Source organism: Arachis hypogaea, chromosome 19, assembly GCF_003086295.3.
Source record: "Arachis hypogaea cultivar Tifrunner chromosome 19, arahy.Tifrunner.gnm2.J5K5, whole genome shotgun sequence".
NCBI classification, from domain to species: domain Eukaryota; kingdom Viridiplantae; phylum Streptophyta; class Magnoliopsida; order Fabales; family Fabaceae; genus Arachis; species Arachis hypogaea.
This window is the reverse complement of record NC_092054.1, coordinates 11,259,636-11,279,511: the sequence shown is the minus strand read 5'-3', so window position 1 is coordinate 11,279,511 and position 19,876 is coordinate 11,259,636. Positions and strand designations below refer to the sequence as shown.

At 31.6% G+C, this 19,876-nt stretch overlaps 2 protein-coding genes across 2 annotated transcripts; both read right to left on the bottom strand.

Annotated features, from left to right (window-relative positions):
• Positions 1–5,308: 5,308 nt before the first annotated feature.
• Positions 5,309–8,259, bottom strand: LOC112777059 (protein FLUORESCENT IN BLUE LIGHT, chloroplastic). The gene is made up of 5 exons (XM_029295890.2): positions 8,029–8,259; positions 7,833–7,918; positions 7,571–7,733; positions 6,162–6,482; positions 5,309–6,003 (listed from the first exon to the last, which is right to left on the bottom strand). The coding sequence occupies exons 1-5, from the start codon at positions 8,114–8,116 to the stop codon at positions 5,801–5,803; spliced, it is 861 nt and encodes a 286-aa protein (XP_029151723.1). The 5' UTR covers positions 8,117–8,259; the 3' UTR covers positions 5,309–5,800.
• A 3,302-nt stretch (positions 8,260–11,561) lies between these two features.
• LOC112779695 (FBD-associated F-box protein At4g10400) lies at positions 11,562–14,940 on the bottom strand. The gene is made up of 3 exons (XM_025824030.3): positions 13,759–14,940; positions 13,418–13,678; positions 11,562–11,912 (listed from the first exon to the last, which is right to left on the bottom strand). Exons 1-3 carry the CDS (start codon positions 14,809–14,811, stop codon positions 11,877–11,879), a joined length of 1,350 nt encoding a protein of 449 aa, XP_025679815.1. The 5' UTR covers positions 14,812–14,940; the 3' UTR covers positions 11,562–11,876.
• Between the last annotated feature and the right edge of the window lie 4,936 nt (positions 14,941–19,876).

The window sequence follows — 19,876 nt, the reverse complement described above, 5'->3', positions numbered from 1 at the left end:
GTGTTGATCCATTCTCTAAGATTGCCTGTCATTCTGGTGACGAATTCAGAGAGAACTTGCTGGATACATGTGTTTGGAGCTGTCATCCTAGTATCAATCCATGCCCCAAAATCATTTAACATTTCTCTATATTTGTGTGGAGGAAGGTTGTCAAAAGTAAAATAGTGATTGCCTGCTTTTATCTGGGTGGGGTCTGATTGTTGAGGTTGTAGTGGTGGATTATTTTCTTCTTCTTTTACCTCTGAAACCTCTCCTCTGTCTTGTTCTTCAGGGGCAGAATTGACCATTGCAATAGCAGACAGATCTGCCATATGATCCTCCTCAGTTGAATTATCAAAAGAATCTGATAAATTGAATGTATCAGATGTATCCTCAGTGAATTTATCATCCATTGCTACGTGTGCACTCGGCATACCTATGGTCCTACTAGGAGTTGGCGATCCTTCTTTAATTTCTTTTTCTTTAGCAGAGGTCTTGCTGGGTTTTTCTCTATAAGCTTCCCCTCTAAAGAAATCTACTGCTGTCCATGGTGATCTTGGTCTTGGTTCATGAGACCCTTTGATTGGAGACCTGTGGGTTAGACAATGTGATTTTTCCTTTTTGGTGAAATCTCTGGACAAGATAGTTTGTTTTGAAGATACTATCATAATCAAGCATATTAGGAGGAGGTTGTTGTGGAGGGGTAAAGATAGGAGAATATGTGGGATATGGTGGTGGATACATGGATAGTAGATATATGGCCAAGGCTTGTGGTTTGGATTATCTCAGCCTATCTTCCTCAATTTGTTTGAGTTGTGCTTTAATGCGCGTCAACTCTTGATCTTTTTTGTGAAACTCAGGACCAAAGTACTGAATTTGGATGTACGTCTTGAGGTCTTGATCAATTTGTTGAGCTAGCCTAGTTAGGCATTCTTTCAATTCATTGACTTGGGCTTGCACAGAATACACTTGTGTAGACAACTAGTCAATTTTGTCAACAAGTGTTTCTAAGGTATGGTCAATCCTTAGCAAGACTTTATTTTTAGCTGACAGCATTTTCAGTCTGCCAGTTTAGGACCTCTTCTTGTGACGTGGTTGACTAGTAGCCTTGTGGAGTTACTCCCTTATGGGTCATATGGTCTTCGTGTGATTTGCTGGTCATCAGTGGTAACCTGAAGAGGAAGAAACTCTTGGTCATAAGGTCGAATAGTAGCGACACACAGTAGAGCAATTGGACTGCTCAAATGGTGATTTTTGAAGATTTTTTGGGATCTCTTCTTAAGATTGAATCTGGGTGTTTCATTAGGTTCATCTGGTGGGTAGAATCTTAATGAAACAGTACAGCTCTGCTTCTTTTTCTTTTTTCTTGACTCTTTTCAAGTAGTCTTCTTCCTCAAAGTCGCCCCATGAGTCACAGTCACAGTCAGAATCACACATACTTAGATCAACATCCCATATAAAATGAACATTAATGTGTGAGGCATAAACAGGTTTTCCTTCTTAGCATGTTGGTATTCTTTAAGGCGAAGTCTCTGGTATGGATATATCAAAATATCTATACCTCTGGATCATACGTGTGTGAGTTCAATAAGAGACACGTGCTCGTTATGGATAACCTGCAAAATCAGTCCTTTAAAAAAGTGTCATTGCAATAGCAGTGTGTCAGAAACTTTGTTCAGAAGTAGTCTTGTGAGAGCAGGAAGATTATTTGCTAATGTGATATTATTAATAGAATGTTAGGAATAAAAATTTTTTGGCCATGGACTTCGTGGGTTTAACGAAATTTTGGCCAGATTGTTAGGCATGAAGAATATGGGACGAGAATGGTTTATGTTTTGAAATCCATAAGGGAAAGAGGAAAAATATTTTAATGAAATGGAAAGAAAAAAGAAAAAAGAAAAAATAAGAGTGGTCTGAAGATCCAATAAAATTGAAAAACAGTGGCATAGTGCTACATTGAAAATATGTGAACATTAAGAAAATAAAAAAATTTAATAATTATAAATTTTACATTTCTTAAGTATTTCATAATGCATTGGTGCCATATCTAAATTTTAATATTTTTTTTATTTTATCGAAAACTGAATGGATTGAACCAGAAAGTCAAAAATCTAATTAAATATTATTTATCAATTAAAAGAGATAATATATTATATATATACATAACGTTATTATTCTCAGTTAACAAAATTATTAAGAAATGTTAACATGCAAAATAAAAATATTTTTAATTTTGTATTATCACTTTATTCTCAATATATTATTCTTGCTCCGACAAAATTTATAAAAAAAATAATTCTATTAATTATGCCCATTAACATTGTTATTACAATAACAAATATTTTCGTTATCTTTAATTATAAGGTTCATTAAATTTGTTGGTAATTTCTAAAGTCTATATTTATTTGAACGAGTAATGTTATAAGTCTTTTTATGAACTAAGTCTAACTAAATTAAATAATAAAATAAAATAAAATTTGTTGATAACTGCTAAGGTCCATTATTCAATATTAAAATAAAATAATGTTATTGTAAATGAGATATTTTTTAATCAACGCGGTTATTATTGAAACATGAAAGCAAAATTCGCTGTAAAAAAATATAGTTGAATGGTATTTATGCCATCCATTTTGAATGAATCTTTGAAGTAATATAACAAAATTAGGTGTTTATTTTGGTACGATGATAAATTTATATAAATTAGTATGATAAAAATATATTATAGGCTATATGTCGTCTTTTTATTTTATTGTTTAACTTAGTTAGACTTTGTTCATAAAAAGCCTTATAGCATTACTTAAATAAATATGGGCTTTAGAAATTACCAACAAATTTAATGAACTTTATGATTAAAGATAACGAAAATATGTTATTGTAATAACAATGTTAATGGGCATAATTAATAGAATTACTTTTATTTTTATAAATTTTATCGGAACAAGAATAATATATTAAGAATAAATAGATAATATGAAACTAAAAATACTTCTTATTTTGTATGTTAACATTTTTTAATAATTCTGTTAACTGAGAATAAGAATGTTATGTATATATATATTACCTCTCTTAATTGATGAGTAATATTTAATTAGATTTTTGACCTTCTAGTCCATTCAATTTTCAATAAAATAAATAAAAATATTAAAATTTAGATATGACATCAATACATTATGAAATACTTAAGAAACATAAAATTTATAATTATTAATTTTTTTTATTTTTTAATGTTCACATATTTTTAATGTAGCACTATGCCTGTTTTTCAATCTTATTGAATCTTCATGCCACTCTTATTTTTTCTTTTTTCTTTTTTCTTTCTATTTCATTAAAATGTTTTTTCTCCTTTTCTAATGGGTTTCAAAACATAGACAGTTCTCTTCCTATATTCTTCACGCCCAACAATCTGGCCAAAATTTCGTTAAGCCCACGAAGTTCATGGCCCAAAAAATTTTATCCCTAACATTCCATTAATAATATCACATTAGCAAATAATCCTCCTACCCTCACAAGACCACTTCTAAACAAAGTTTCTGACCCACTGCTATTGCAGTGGCACTTTTTTAAAGGACTGATTTTGCAGGTTATCGATAACGAACACGCATCTCTTATTGGACTCACACACGTATGATCCAGAGGTATAAATATTTTGATATATCATACCAGAGACTTTGCCATTCTTTAAATGTGGTATTTAGGAGTACAATCTTTGCTGTCACAGGTAAGCCTTTCCTGCCATGTAAGGTCAGAATTAACCTTATTGCTCCTAGATGTAAATGAGTGTATCCTTGTTGCAAGAAATCACGAATAAGATCTTGTGGGATCTCAATTGTGACATACTGCTGTAGCTTGAAGACCATATTGTTATAAATGTGAGATCTGGATAATTTCTTTGACAGGGGGTGTAGAGTTTCTGGTGATGAAATGACGGATATTGGTTATGGCTGAATGTTTTTATCTGTAGTAAAAAGTGTATGGTTTTATGAGTGGTTGCTAGGTTACAAGCATCTTTGAATCTTCTGGAACATGGATAATTTCTACGAGATTCTCAATTTTATTGGACAAGATTTTCTTAAGTGTTGAGGGTACTCTTTCGATGATAAGGGCTGTATTATGAAAAACAAACTGATTAGGTTCGAAACTAGACATTTGTTCAAGGTCTCTCCTACTTCCTATCATCTTTAATATGCTTTCTCTTTGCATAAGATTTCAGGCTCTGATACCACAGAGATAAATCCAGGCGTATTCGTAAAAGAGAAGGTCAGATTCAATAGATGTTTTGTACCTATATCCTGACAGACCTATAATAATCTCAACACAGAGGTCGTTAATGGAACTCTTAACAAGAATATTTAATCCTTCGAAAAATCTCTTATAATAAGTGCACCCGAGTTCGAGACTTGGCTTAGACTAATATCAAATGAGAGCCCTTAATATTGGGTGTGTGAATGTATAGTGTGCTTACTAGCTAATTTGGTGTGCCTGTTTGTTAAAACATCACGAAAAAGCTGCGTTGTCGGAGTAATTCTTCAACGCACCATTATATTAGAAGCTTATACTTCACACTTGATGTCATGTTTCTTAATAATTATGTGTTCAAGAAATGAGATATAAATACAGATCAGAAAGAGTATGATTATTATAACTGAATAAGAAATCCAAGTTTAGCATTCCCTACATACATGAGCACTTTTCCTCAATGTGTAGACATGGCACGCAGTTATACACCGTCTGTCCCAGGATTTGGGGTTATGCCTTGGAAAATAATAAAAATTTAAATTCGCATAGCAATAGCAATATCAAATGTATCTGATATAAGATGAAAATAAACTTGGAGACAACAATGTACCTCGATGAATTCTTTACTGCAAAAAAATGTGGGTTCAAGCTCAATGAAATAGGTTCTGATTTTCTGGGCAGCATCTTGAGAGCAAGAGCTTCACAAGAAGCAGATCCTAATCCAGATATTCATGTCTCCCAACACCTAAGTGTTTGATCCTTGGTGGAGCCGTGGAGGGACAAAACTGGCAATGCATGAGTTTCGAAAATTCTACATAATACAAAGTACATAAAGACCAATATAAAGGAAATAGGTAAACATGCAAGCAGAATGATTGAATCAATCAAGTAGCTAGTTTATACTTACGAAAGTTGGTTGATAGATAAAGAGCACGAATGATGTGAAGACTCCATGTTGAGCTCCACATTCACTTCCAATCGACTAGAACAATGCCGGAAAAACATGGAAGGTATGCCGGCACTATAATGATAATATTGATGATAATAAATTGGAAGCAATAATGTTGACCTTCTTCAGATTAGAGCAACTAGATAACACCAAATCCTTGAGTTGAGCACTTGAAATATTAATCCTCTAAGGCATAAAGCAATTATTCAATTACAAACTCTCAAGGAAACGGAATTTAAGAAACAGTTCAAGAAGCAACTTGCCTACAAAATTACTTTCAAACATGATACAATCAACGATCTCAAATTTCTACAACTATCAAAATTCAACCTGCAAGGCATATAGCACACTAATATAGTTTCACAAGATTTGGAGAATCAATGTAAAACCTCGTCTATTGCTTCTAATGTTAACTCCCTTGAGATCATGTAGACCATACATCCTTAATGATTTCAAAAAGGGTATGCACAACATCGACTTCAAATTCAAATGGACAGTTTTAGCATATGAACTCTGAGTCAAGAAAAACGTGGATTTGGTAGAGCCAAAATCCTTGAGAAACACATTGTGACTAGCCATCAGAAAACTCAAACTAATTCTAAATTCGGTACATGTAAGGAATTTCAGAGTGACTGATTAGTCCTTTTCAAGCCTTGCAATGTACTTGTCATAGAATTGACCTGCCCTTTCAAGATCTCCAAGCTCAGTGTAACAATCAGCAATTGCTCCAAAAGCTTCTGTGTTCCCAGAGTCCTCTCCTTCTCTTTCAGAGATGGCCAGAACCATCGAATGATACTTTACAGCATCCCTATATTTTCCCTGTCTTTGAAGTGAAGCACCTGAAATATGCATGTAATATTTACATTGTGTTCATGGAGCTGCTTGTAAAATCATTCACTCAATAATGCACATAAAAGTTTAAAACACATACACATGAACACACAGAGGGAAAACCAAAGACAGAACATTTATGAGCAAAACAGGAACGATAACAAACCTAGACCTCTAGCAGCTTTTTTCTCCTCAATAGGATCATTCAGATTTTGGGCAAGTTCAAGTGCAATCTTAAACTCAGTAAATGCTTTATCTGGCTGCTGATTCCTTAGATAGTTCTTTCCATTTTTCAACTTAGAAATTAGTTCCTGCTTCTTCGGGTCAACAATAACCTCATTATCAGGTATCCTACCACCAACAGGAGCATAGCTCAAGCTAGGGGCGTAGGACTCAATTTTAGCCTGCTTCCTTAAAGCTTGATTGATCTGGAGCAACTGCTCATTCACCTTCTGTAATTCTGCCTTCCTTTGCCGGGCAAGCAACCCTGCCATAAGATTTATGGTTTCAAGAAAAGCAAAGTATAACAATTATGAATGAGTATACATTAAATGCATCTACTATAGTTTAGCAAAAGCACTAGTTAGTATAAACTGTGATGTACAGAAATAACATATCAAAAGATAAAAACTACTGTTACTTTTTCCTATCAAATTATTTTTATTTATTTTTTCTTCTATTTCCTATTTTCTTTCCCCTTAGCTTCATTACGGTGTCTTCTCTTAACACAAATCCCATTTATTTCCCAGTGATTCCCTCGAAACCCCCTTCCTTTTTTGGTCTACAGCAGAACCTCTCAACTAACAAGGTGATGTCTTCCAGAGTCCCACCTCCCAAACCCCAACAATGGGCAATCCCTTGAGAATCTCTAAGGAATCTGGTGTTCATGGAGGCGTGTATAATAATGGCACACTCTGGTGCACAAGCATCCCTCGTAAACGTACGGTTTGGGAAGTTCCGGACACAACAGGTGTAATGTAGGCCATCTACCCTAATAAAACAAACACTCGAGAATTTCTGGATTCGACACAAGAATTTCAAATTTCATGCTTCATATAGATTACTCTTAAACCATACTCTTGTATTTGTATATCTTAAACAAAGACAAAACGATAGCAGATGAACTAAACCAACAAATAAAAACCAATATCTCGAAACACAACGAAGTTGTACTCTATAAGTCCTTGTAGATCAAAACATAAACGTTTGGACGGGAGACAGACAAAAACTCAATTAAGTCTTTATATTGTATTTGATGTAAAATATACTGAACTGAATTATGTCTCGATATCATAGTTGATTTAAGATAAATATGGAGACTAAAGATAAATTTGGAATTTAAAAAGTTAAATAAAAGTATTTTTGGAAAGAAATATTATAAAAGTTCAATCTCTGTCCCTAAACATTTCAGTCTTCTATCCCACTTTTTGAAGGTACTTAAAAGTACTGAAATTTTGTGTCCGTGAACTGAAATTTTAGTTGGATCACCAAACACTATACTCAGTCCCAGTCTCCCGGTCTCGGTCCCAAGAAAGAAACGCAGACAAACATACTTGGAAGCTCATACAACCTTACCTCCTACAGTAGCTCCAATGAGGGCTACTGCTAGCAGTATGGGCATATTGAATAGAGAATTATCAGCCTCACATGTTTCGGCCAACGCTTTGGAAGGAACAGAGTACATCAAAACATTGGTGGCCACAAACATGAGAGATGGGAACCTTTGTTGTATGTGTTCCTGAAGAGGCATGGCAATTAGGCAAACAATTCCAATCAATTTTCAAACAGAACTCACAAACATTACAATACACAGTGTGTTAGTCACTCAATCACTAACCATCGGAATTCGAACTCCACAAGAAGCATCATCACATGTAACTTTAAGGCAAGGAACAAGTTTGAAAGAAAGGCAAACGAATTTTCCTGATTCATTGAGAAATAAGAGTTATCACTATCTTAAAAATCTGCATCACACTAAGCTTAGGTGAATTAAGGAAAGATTTGCAAGTAAGATAGAGAGAAGAGAAACTGACGAGTAAAGTGGGGCTTGTTGTGGTCGGAGAAATGAGGTTGAGGGCGAGGGCGGGAGAGAAAGGTGGGGCAACGGAGGACCACCGCCATGAGCGACGGCGAAGTGGCGTTGCAAGTTGGAAGTTGGAAATGGCGAGGGAGAGTGAAAGGATAAACGCTTCCTGTGTGTGTGCTGCTCTGCTGGGTTATGATTGATGCTGTCTCGTTCAAAAGTTTAGCGACTTGGGTCCCTCTCATCTCGGCAAGGAAAAGTATAAATAATCAACAATATTTTTAAATTATTTAATTGATAATTGTTCATGTTATTTAAGATGATTATTATTTATTTAGTATTTTCCTTTCGTTAAATATTCAAATTACTTTATTATTTTAATTTTCTTTTCAGTAAAAATGAATTAGATCATTTTAAATTCTAAGCATTCCGTCGTCATAATATTCACACATACTATACATTTAGACTATATTTACAAAAAAGACATTGATTAAATTAAGTTTTTTTATTATATTTAATTTAAAATAAATATAAAGATTAAGAGATAATTTAAAATTAAAAAAATTAAATGATAATATTTTTTAACAAAAATATTATTAAATTTTTAATTTTTGTTATCAAAATTTCTGTTTTTAAAATTGTGTTTGATTTTTAAAACATGACAAAATAATATATAAATAATAAAAATATAAAAATTAATGTTTTTATATTTTATTTAATAATAAATTAAAATAAATTATAAAAATTTATTTTATTTTTTTTAATTTAAAAATATATATATTAATAAAATGTATAATTATAAAAAATTAATAATAATAATAAAAAAATTAAAAAATAAATTGTATTTTTGTTAATGTCTTAATTTTTTTGTATAATTATAAAATGTACTAATTTAATATTTATAAATACAAAATTCATGTTTTATCTTACAAATATAATTTTGTGTTTTTATTTTAATTTTTTTTTATCTTATAAAATCTTATAAACAAACGCATTCTCATTCTGATAGACTTCTAAGTCTCTAATTCGGATCTACTTGTTGTAACGAAAAGATCATAAGTACTAGGCTAAGGCTTTTTGTGCTGGGAAGGCCTTCTTGATCATATTCCAGGTGAGGCTTTCAACAAGAAATTATCAGTGTAAAATTGGGCCTTAATTTATAGACCTAATTGGAAGTTCCTATATTATGCCAAAGATACATGAACGAAATAAAAACTTAGGCCCATCAATTTGGAAGTGGATAATCCAAATTCTCCATGTGAGACTTGAGAGTGTTTTGGTCAACATCGTCACTTCATGACCAAAAACCAAAAAAAAAACACCACTTTGTCCATGGGTTTGTATATGAAATTATGAACAAATTGTGGGTTTCATTCCGCTGATGCACTTTATATAACGTGCACACACATATACATATACATATACATGTATATATGTATGCACATTGTATGTATAAATATGCTATCTGTATATTAAAATTAATCACTAAAATTAACTATCAGTATAAAAATACATATTAAAATATAAATATATATTAAAAATAAATTAAACCACATATATATTTATACACAAATATATTAATAACTGATTTTGATGTATAAATAGTATTTTTGTTGTACATATACACCATCGGTCTATTTTACAAACTGTTGTAAAGAATCTATGATTTTAGTATGTGCATTGACCTGAAAAATAAGGGAAAAAGGTTCAGTCTTCTGCTAGTTATTTCTAACTTGGTTCAGTCTTCTGCTACTTATTTCTAAATTGGCACGATTTATTAAAGAAATTCATCTATTTTAATAACCACAAGTTTTAAGCTAGATTAATCTGTGTTTAGTTAGGAATTTCACAACCAACGAATGTGATTTAAGGAGTAATATGGGTTTTTGCGTTGGAAGCAGAGTCACGGGAGCCATGCATGGAATTCACAACCAACGAATTGCAGACCCTCGTCACCAAAAAGTGACAGCTTCTGTTATTTTGGACTATTATTTTAATAAAAAAAAAATTATTTATTTTTATTTGATAAATTTTTAATAATAAAAATAAAAATATTAAAAAAATAAAAAATATTTTTTTAAAAAAATTGTAATTTATATTTTAAAAAAAAATTAATATTTTTTATGTAATAAATAAATAAAAAAATATTTTTATACTGTTATATCTAAATATAATTGATAAATAAAAAAATTTTAAGTTCACCCAAACAAATAAAATTATTATTCATTGATTTTATTATTTTTAATCTTAAAAATAGTTAAACTTTAAACTTAATTAACTACATAAAATTTTTATAACAAAAATTACTGTATTTTTTATTTAAAAAATAAAAAATTAAATATGGGTATATATACTAATTTAATATTTTTCATTTTTTTATTTAAGGTTCAAAATGTTTAATATTTGGACCGTTTCAAAATTCTGTCTGAGACATTTTTTATTAAGTTTGAATTAATAATAAAATTTTATATTTTTATATTTTAATTAATATTTTTTATATTATGTGATATTATTTTTGTTTTAGAATAACATATATATATATTTAAAAAATTTGTTCCCATATGAGACAAAGAAAATTTGTACTATTTCTTCCCCGATAAAGCAAAGGATAGGCTCGTTGGCAGTTAGTACAAGGGAGATGAGTTATTAGAAGGGAGATGAGATAGTGTGACAGTGGTAGTGATAGTAAATAGGAGGCAATGATACTGGTTGTAATGGCGGTGACAGTGATGATAGGTGAAGACAGAGAGTGGTAATAAAGAAGAGTTTGAGTGGTGACGGGATTAAAGATCGAGGGGGTGATTTTAGGATTAGGTTAAACTAAAAAGTATGTAGTTTAAAATTTTAAATAATTTTTTAGAAGTTGAGTAGTTTTATTAATAAAAATTTATTTTTTTTATGGATATAAAATATTTTTTGTTAAATAAATTTATTAATATTTTATAATTTCGTGAGTTGAAATAATATTTATTCTTTTATTATACTAGGAATGATTTTTTTTTCAAGATCATAGATAAAGATCAGATTGAATAAATATATATAAATTATAAAAATATTAGACAACTAAACACTTTGTACAATCAATTTTAACTAAGTACTTAAAAATAAAAATTTACCCACACTACAATAATATAGATTATTTTTTAAGGTTATAATGTGTAAAAAAAATTAAAATTTGTCAAAAAAATAAATTTTGATTCTATTTTAATTATGAAAATATGTTAATAAAAATTTTGTCAAAAATAGTATTTTTAACATATAAGTGATTGTGAAAAGATTTAAATCTTATTTTGATAAATATTGGCTGTCAAAAATAATTTGTTAAAAAATTTTGAGAACATATTTTCTGTGATACTTATTAATTGTCAAAAATACTATTTATTTTGACACTTATTGATTATAAAATATTTTCAACAAAAAATTTTAACAAAGAATGAAATAAGATCTTGAAACTAAAGAATAAATTGAGATTTTGAAGATAAAGAATGAGTAGTATAATCCTAAACTGAGAGCAGTGTGATGTCAAAATTAACAGAGCTCAAAGAAGAAGGAAAATAGTGGAGTAAATTGAAAACAAATGAGTATCAAAATTGAGGAGTAATTTTCTACGGTCAAATTATTCATCAAGAAAACATAAAAAATTTGACATTTGTGATATTTGTCAAAAATATATATTAATTTTGACATTTAATTATGGTGTTAAAAAATAAAATGTTAAAATAACTCTATTTTCTTGTAGTGTGGCCACGGGTCTCTCTTTTTTATTACCTTCTTGTCTACTTCTTGGTCTACTTCTTCACCTTCTCCATTCTCTATTCATCGTTCTCTTATTCTAATACATTGTTATTGATGTCGTTCTCATCGTGGCGCCTTCTTCTTCTTCTCCTCCTCCTCCTATATATATATTTAACAAATTTACTAAGTACAAAAATTTGGATACATAGCATACATTCTAAAACAGTAGCAATAGAATTATTTATGAATTATGCAACAAAATTATTAAATATAAAAATTTTAAAACGCAGCACAAATTAGTTATGTATAAAATTTTTGTGATATATCGATAATTTTATGCACTATGTAAAATTTTTTATGCTACATGTAAAATTTTTTATATTATATCAATAAATTTATATATTATATATAAAAAATTTTGCTACATCAATATGAAGTGTGAAAAAAGGTGTGTAATATATGTACAAGTTGATTTTTGTTGGATTTGTATCGATTTAGTTAAACTTAGTCACAAAAATACTTACATGTTTATCATGTTCGTATAGATTATAATTTGTTGGAGAGAACTAGAGAAATTCTATCTTTGTTACATAGATAAAATAGATAAGGGAAGTTCTCTGGTGACCAAGGTAATAGTGGTCAAGGGTGACCAAAGATTGACCCACAAATAAGAAGTTAACATATGGGATTGTTGATTACAATGAGAATCATTTTTAATATATGTTTTTGTGAATTACATTAAAATAAGGAGTCATAATTTTCACAAATTTTCAAAAAAAATTTTGTGGGTCTTCGACAATATAGACAAAAAATTGGAAAAGCTAAATTATAAGAAAAAAAACAAGAAAAATATAAATACACCGAAAAAAAAAGGGATAAACAAAAAACTGTGCGGTTAATAAAAATAAAAAACCAAATAAAAAAAATAAAAAATAAGAAACTATGATATTAATTTAAAGTTTATAAAAAAATATTATTTTTTTATTTTTAAATTTACCTAATTGAATTTCAAACCAACAAATTGAGTAAAATCTCATTTAATTAAAATATAAAAAATTACGTAAATATAAAAATAATAAACAAAAAATTTTATAAACTTTAAATTAATTTCGTAGTTTTTTATTTTTTATTTTTTTTACTTAGTTTCTCATTTTTATTAACTGCCCAGTTTTTTGTTTATCTTTTTTTCGGTGTATTTATATTTTTCTGTTTTTTCTTATAATTTAGCTTTTCCCATTTTTTGTTTATATTGTCGAAGGCCTACAAATTTTTTTTTTTTTAAATTTGTGAAAATTATAGCTCCTTGTTTTAATGTAATTCACAAAAATATATTTTTAAAATGATTCTCATTATAATCAACCATTCCACATGTCAACCTCTTATTTGTGAGTCAATCTTTAGTCACCCTTAGTCACTACTACCTTGGTTACCAGAGAACTTCCCAATAGATAAAGGTACCTAAGATAAAATCAATAATGAAGTAAAAGATATGTTGGAATCTATCAACACATCCACATTTGGGAGCTTCATTCACCTGAATGTTGTAAAGTTAAAATGGTATCCTTGTTGCTAAAATGATCTTGTTCCAATTCTGAAGTACCAACTTATTTGTATTTATAATTAGTAGGATACGTACACATAATGGTAAAGAGAACATATGGTACCTGATTCCAGCAAAAGTTAATTTGGCACGCCTTAGAACTCCTTGGGAAAAGGAATAATTCTTCTGGAAATCCTTTAGCTCTCGCACGATCCACCTGAATATCAAGTGACTCCAAAACAAGTCCATGTTGAAGAACATAGGCGAAAAAATCTCTATCATCTCTGGATTCAAAATATCTCTTGATTTTAATCAGTTGCAGATGTGATGCAAGACAAGTAGGAACCTTGACTGGGTGTTCCCATTTTCGTGACAGAAGTGGATCCTAGGAACAAAGAACAAATACACCTAAAAGAATAGCCAGCAAAACAACAAAGTTAAATAAACCATGAGAATATGAAATACCTTATCATAAGGGCTAGCGTTAAAAACAACAGCAAGAAGTTTAAGCATGGGACATTTCTGAAGCATATCCATGATGTATCTGGTGTCGAAACACCTAACAGTAAGCTCTAGCCTCTGTAAACAGGTAAATTCCGGAATAAGGTGCGGAGGAGCATCAGGTAAACAATCAAACACTAATAAACGCAGCACCAAAATCCTTATCCTGCAAAGCTTCACAAGAAACTTCAGCACAGGGAATTGCCAAGGAAGGTTGATGCTGGCTTCCTCCACGTTGTGCAAGTTGCGAACACGGATCTCGCGAAACCCCGACTCAACTTGGATATCAAGACGTTTAAGAGATGGTGTGTCTATAACAAACAATCTAAGAGGTTCCCAAAAACAAGATTTGGAGTGCAAACTCTTCAAAGAAGGAAAACAAATTCTCAATTGGCCTTGGCCCTCGCGTGATAGAACGATTGAGTCAAGAATAAGAGTCTCAAGAGCAGTGCAGTGAGAGAGAATCTCCTCCAAGTTACCAACAGAGGTTACGACATTATACAATTGCAGTGTCTTGAGTGATGGCAAGTGATAAGGGCACGACGATGAAAGCGGCGAAGGGATTGTTATGCCTCCGTTTAAACGGAGAGTCACGAGGGAAGTGCAACTGAGAACGCCGTTGGAAATAAAGACTCTGTGATAGGAGCGATCGACGAGGGAGAGTTGGAGGTTCAATTCCTCGAGGTTTGGCCCAAAAACCTTTCTAATGAACCACTCCACAGTGCTTTGATCGAATTGATCTACGTTGCAGGTGAGACGAAAGGTTCGAATTGGCGGCGCTTTGTGGCGGGAGAGAATCCAATTAACGGTGGCGAACAATCGCTTCCGTGAACTGAAGTCTGACCAGGTTTGGTTGCGGTTATGAAATTGAATTTGGTTGAAGTCGAAGTGTTGGAGGTCATGGCAGAGGTGGGTCCATCGGCGAGAGAGGACGGCGGTGAAGAAGGCGGTTTTTGTCGGGAGGAAGGAGAGGATGTGTAACAGTATGCAATCCGGCAGGTTGCTGATCCTGTCCATGGCGATTAGGGTTTCTTTGTCCCAGTTCCCACACAGTGCGGCAGTTCCCTCTTTTCCGTTCCCTCCAATCTATTTATTTTCCGTCCGTACCAAAAGATTCGGTGGCTCATAAGAAGGCATTGATTCAATGATTCTTCAAAGATATTATTCATAAAATAGTCTTAAAAACTTTAAAATATAATAAAAATAATTAATAAATCTTATATTTTTTATGAATAATAAAAAAATCTTGTATTTAGTAAATAATTTTTTTATTTGATCTGAATACGACATTTAAATAAATATTTGAAAGGTGGACAGTGGACACATAAAAAAGTTAGAACAAAATTTGATTTTGATTTTTTTATTTTTTAAAAAATATGATTATTCACAATAAAAAAAATTTATAAAATTAATTAACATAAAATTACCAAATTTAAGAATAAAAATATATTATTTTTTTAATAACAACTGTAAAACTTTGCAACAAAATCTTATTTCTAAAGCTACTTTTTTTTTACTTTTGAATTATGAAAAGTTACGATAAGCGTATTTGGTACTATTTTAAAGAAGAGTTTTTAACTTTTCGAAAAGCTAATTTACAACTTTTGGAAGAAGTAAAAATAAATGACTTGTCTCCTTTTTCATAAGTCATTTTATCACTTTCGTAAAAAAAATTGATTTCAAAACAAAAAAATCTACTTTTGTTTTTGATCCTGTGAAAAAATGTTTCATGTTTCTTGTTTCTTAATACTGACCCTCCACCACCATTTTCACGCAAGATTCCATCTTCTAGAAGCACTGGCCTTCCACCATTATCTTCACGCAATGTTCCATCTACTGAAAGTGTTAGCCCTCCACCACCGTTTTTACGTAATGATTCATCTACTGGAAGTATTGACCCTTCACCACCATCTTCTGTTCCATCTGAACCAACATATATTCCTTTCAGGTATTTTTTTTATCATTTTATCATTCTATTTTTATTGTTAAATTTGTATTGAATATTGTGTATACTATGGGATCTCAGTTTTAATTTTTTTTATATGTGATTTTAATTTTATTTTTTTATATGTGATTTATTTTTACACAATTTGCTATTATTTTTATAATTAGTTTTATAATTTTTTTTATGTTCTTTCCTAACAAATTCATGAAAGTGGCAAGTCCGAAAGAAAATTTAAAGCTGATTGGAATGAACGAAATACTGTTATATTCATGAAAATATGTAAAGAAGAGATGGTGGCTGGAAATAGACCTGGAACACATTTTAACAAAGTTGGTTGGGCAAATTTAAAAACAAAATTCTTGAAAGAGATTGGTTTAAATTATGAGTCTAAACAATTTAAAAACAAGTGAGAGGCTATGAAAAGAGAATGGGGACTATGGGCTAAACTAAAAGGAAAAGAGACCGGTATTGGTTGAGATTCTATTAAAAAGACCATACAAGCAAGTGATGATTGGTGGGATGCTGAGCAGGTATGTTGCATTTTTTAAAACTATTTTAGAAATATCAATTTTATCGAGAGATTTTTAATTGTTATTTTATCGTCTCATAGGAAAATCCTGATGTGGCAAAATTTAGAGAGAAAGGTCCAAAACATCTTGATGAAATAGAGTTTAATTTCTTTTTGAAGATGTTGTAGCTACTGGTGTAGGTGCATTGGCACCTTCTGAAGATATAAATGATAGTTATAATGATAGATATAATCTCTCAACTAATATCCTAGTGCAATGAGACAAAAGAGAAGAAAGGTTGAAAAAGGGTCTGGAGCCTCTCAACTTTCAACTCAACTAGAATGTACAATTAATGTATTTGAAGAAGAAAAGGCCAACGAAATAGCTCATAGAAATAACGTACCAAGTATATCTACTTGTTTAGCTGCTCTCAAACAATTACCTGGGCTAGAAGTGGGGAGTGATATATTCCTTATAGCTACAAGACTAATGGCAAAAAGGTCGAATAGCGAGATTTTTATGGGGCTAGAAGATTCTGCCTTACAACTTGGTTGGTTGAAGACTCATAGTTTAGCAGATGTGTCTGGTTTTTAAAGTTTTTTTTTTGCTATAATATCTCTTTTTAATATATTTATGTGTTGTTCAACAAACATTTTCTATGATTATATTTTTTTATTATTTTCTATAGTTGTTTGCTATTTTATATTTAATATGTGAACTAATGTTTATTTGATATTAGTTTAAAATATTTGTATAACAGGATATCTAACATTCAGGGAAACTATTTCTAGACAATTTCATTGTGTATTGGATGCTGTTTGCAAGCTTGCTCAACATATTATTCAACCAACTGATCCACAATTCACAGATACTCCAGTGAAAATTAAAAATGATGAAAGATATTATCTATATTTTAAAAATTACATTGGTGCAATAGATGGAACTCATACCTGTTGTTGTTCCTGCTGAGAAGAAAATTCCATACATGGATAGAAAGGGGATTACAACTACAAATGTGATGGTAGTATGTGATTTTAACATGTGTTTCACATTTGTATGGACAGGTTGGGAGGGATCTGCACACGATACTAAAATTTTCAATCAAGCTGTGCGTAGACAAAGTTTTCATTTCCCTCTTCCTCCTAAAGGTTAGCATATGAGACTGATATTATTTATATTAGATTAAATTCTTTATTTTTATTAACTGATTTTGTGGTGTACTAAATTTTTGCTAGATAAGTACTACTTGGTAGATTCTGGCTATCCGTGTTTTATGGGGTTCTTAGGTCCTTATAAAGGTCACAGATACCATCTTTCGCATTTTAGATTGGGTCCCAGAGCAAGAGGAAGAAATGAAGTATTCAACTATTATCATTCTAGCCTTAGATGTACAATTGAACGCTCATTTGGATGTTGTAAAGCAAGATGGAAAATCTTAGGTGCCATACCATCGTTTTTCCTTAGACACACAAATTAGAATTATTGGTTGATGAGTTTGGAAAACTCCCATTTAATTTGATGATGAACAAACATTATTAAAATATTTAATTACAAAATTATTGATTTGATCTCAATTCATATTTGCTTAATTAATAATTTTGTTGTGCAGATTTTATATTGGGCCGAGAAATGTGTTTCTGGATTAAGCCCAATAACTAGCCTTGTTGCATGCTTTAAAGGGCTGAAACTGAATTGTTAATGGGCCAAAATAAATTTGAATATTGCAAGCCCAAACAAATGCTTTCTTAATTCTATGCTGGATTCAAAATTCATCAGGAAAGCAAATGTTAACTAATTGGGCCAGCTTTATTTTTCAATACTAGAAGCCCAAGTCTTTTAGTGATGAATGATTCCAAGTCTGGTCCAAAACTAAGAAAGCAAATTGGTTTCATGCTTCCAACGGACTCCATTGCTTTGCTAAGAATGGATTTCAAATCTTATTATGCTAGCATTGGAAACATGAGAGAGAACTTGACTTTGATTTGATGGGAATCATTATGATTAATGCTATACGCTACTCAAAGCAAGGGAAGTAAAAAGCAATCTATCAACTTGTTTCACTCTCATTTAATTGCTTTTACTTTAACTTCACATTCTCTCTCATCTCTTCCTTCTTCTTTCTTCGGTCCTTGTCCAGGAAATAATGGAAGAAATGTTCTTCAACCAACAGAAGGAAGAAGCTGCATGCATCAAGACCATCAAGCTAATGATGGCAAGAAAACATACTAAAATAAAAATGAGCTGTGACTAAGATACTTACCAAATGTGGTCAGATTTGGTGAGGTAATCTTGAGCTTTGCATGCTCAAAAAGAAAGAAGAAGATCTCGGCCAGCAAGGGAGATTCTTGAAGCATGGCTTGTCTTTGATTCTGCTCAACCACCACAGGGAGTAGCTAGAGTTGCAAAGTGATGGTTGAAGGCAGAGATTGAAGCAGATGAAGTCATCATCATCATGAAGCATCAAGGGCCAGAATTCCATCTTGGAGAGCAAGCCAAGGATGGAGAGCTCGGATTGATGAAGGGTGATGATCAAGAAAGGACTAGAGGTAATTGCATGTTGGTTAATGCATGGTTATCTCTTCTCTCTCTTTGTGGCCGAACCGATTTTATTGAAGGAGGAAGAAGTTGGTTCGGTTTTGGCTTCAATAAGTGGAGACTCCCCTCTTCTATAATAAGGGTGGACAGCCACTGTTTGAAGCAAGGAGAAAATTTGAGAGTGCAAGGCACAGAGTTCTCAGAGCTACCTAAGCTAACAGTTTTTCTCTTCTCCTTCAATGTATTCAGTTTTGTATTTTTCTGTTTAATTTTGTCATGTCTTGAGTCTCATGGTAAAAGGCAAACAGTGAGGTTTGTAATGAAAAAGCCATAGAGCGGAAAAAGGCAGAGAGTGCAAAATTAAAAGAAAAAGCCATAGATGTCTTAGAGTTCCTTTGTTCATCTATGTTGTGTTTCATGATTCTGTGGGAATCCCCTTGTAAGTTGGGTTAGCACTTTACAAGTTGTAATCAGATTGATTATAGTGAAATTCCATCATGTTTGTGATGGAGACTGGATGTAGGCTGCACTGCACTTAGCAGCTGAACCAGGATATATCTGGGTGTAATCTTCAACTCTTCTCTCCTACATTTCTATTTCTACTGCACAGGAGCAAAAACTAATATTATCTCGTGCCAAGTGACGAGACAAACAGAAAAGTCTCGTGGCTAGGGACGAGACAAAACAAAGTTGCTCGTGTCCAGTGACGAGCAAAAACAGAAAAGTCTCCTCTGAGTTCAGCAAGTGTTAGCAACAAAAAAAGGGGGCTAAGATTCAACCCCTCTTCTCTTAGCCACTGAAACCATCATTGGTGCTTGTATGGTTTTATATAATTTTATTCGATAGAATGACACAAGCGATGAACAATTTGAAGAATTCTATGAAAATTTTGATCTTATGGGTGAAGGTGAAGGTGAAGTAGAAGAACCAGTTTCTAATGATATTACGTGGAAAGAACAGAATGCTGAAAGTGCTAGAAAAATGGAACTAATTAGAGAATAAATAAAGAATCATTTGCCTGATCGATTGTAATCTTAGTGATTTGGTTATGTAAAATCAATCTTTAATAATGGAAAGTATTTGTTATCATCGT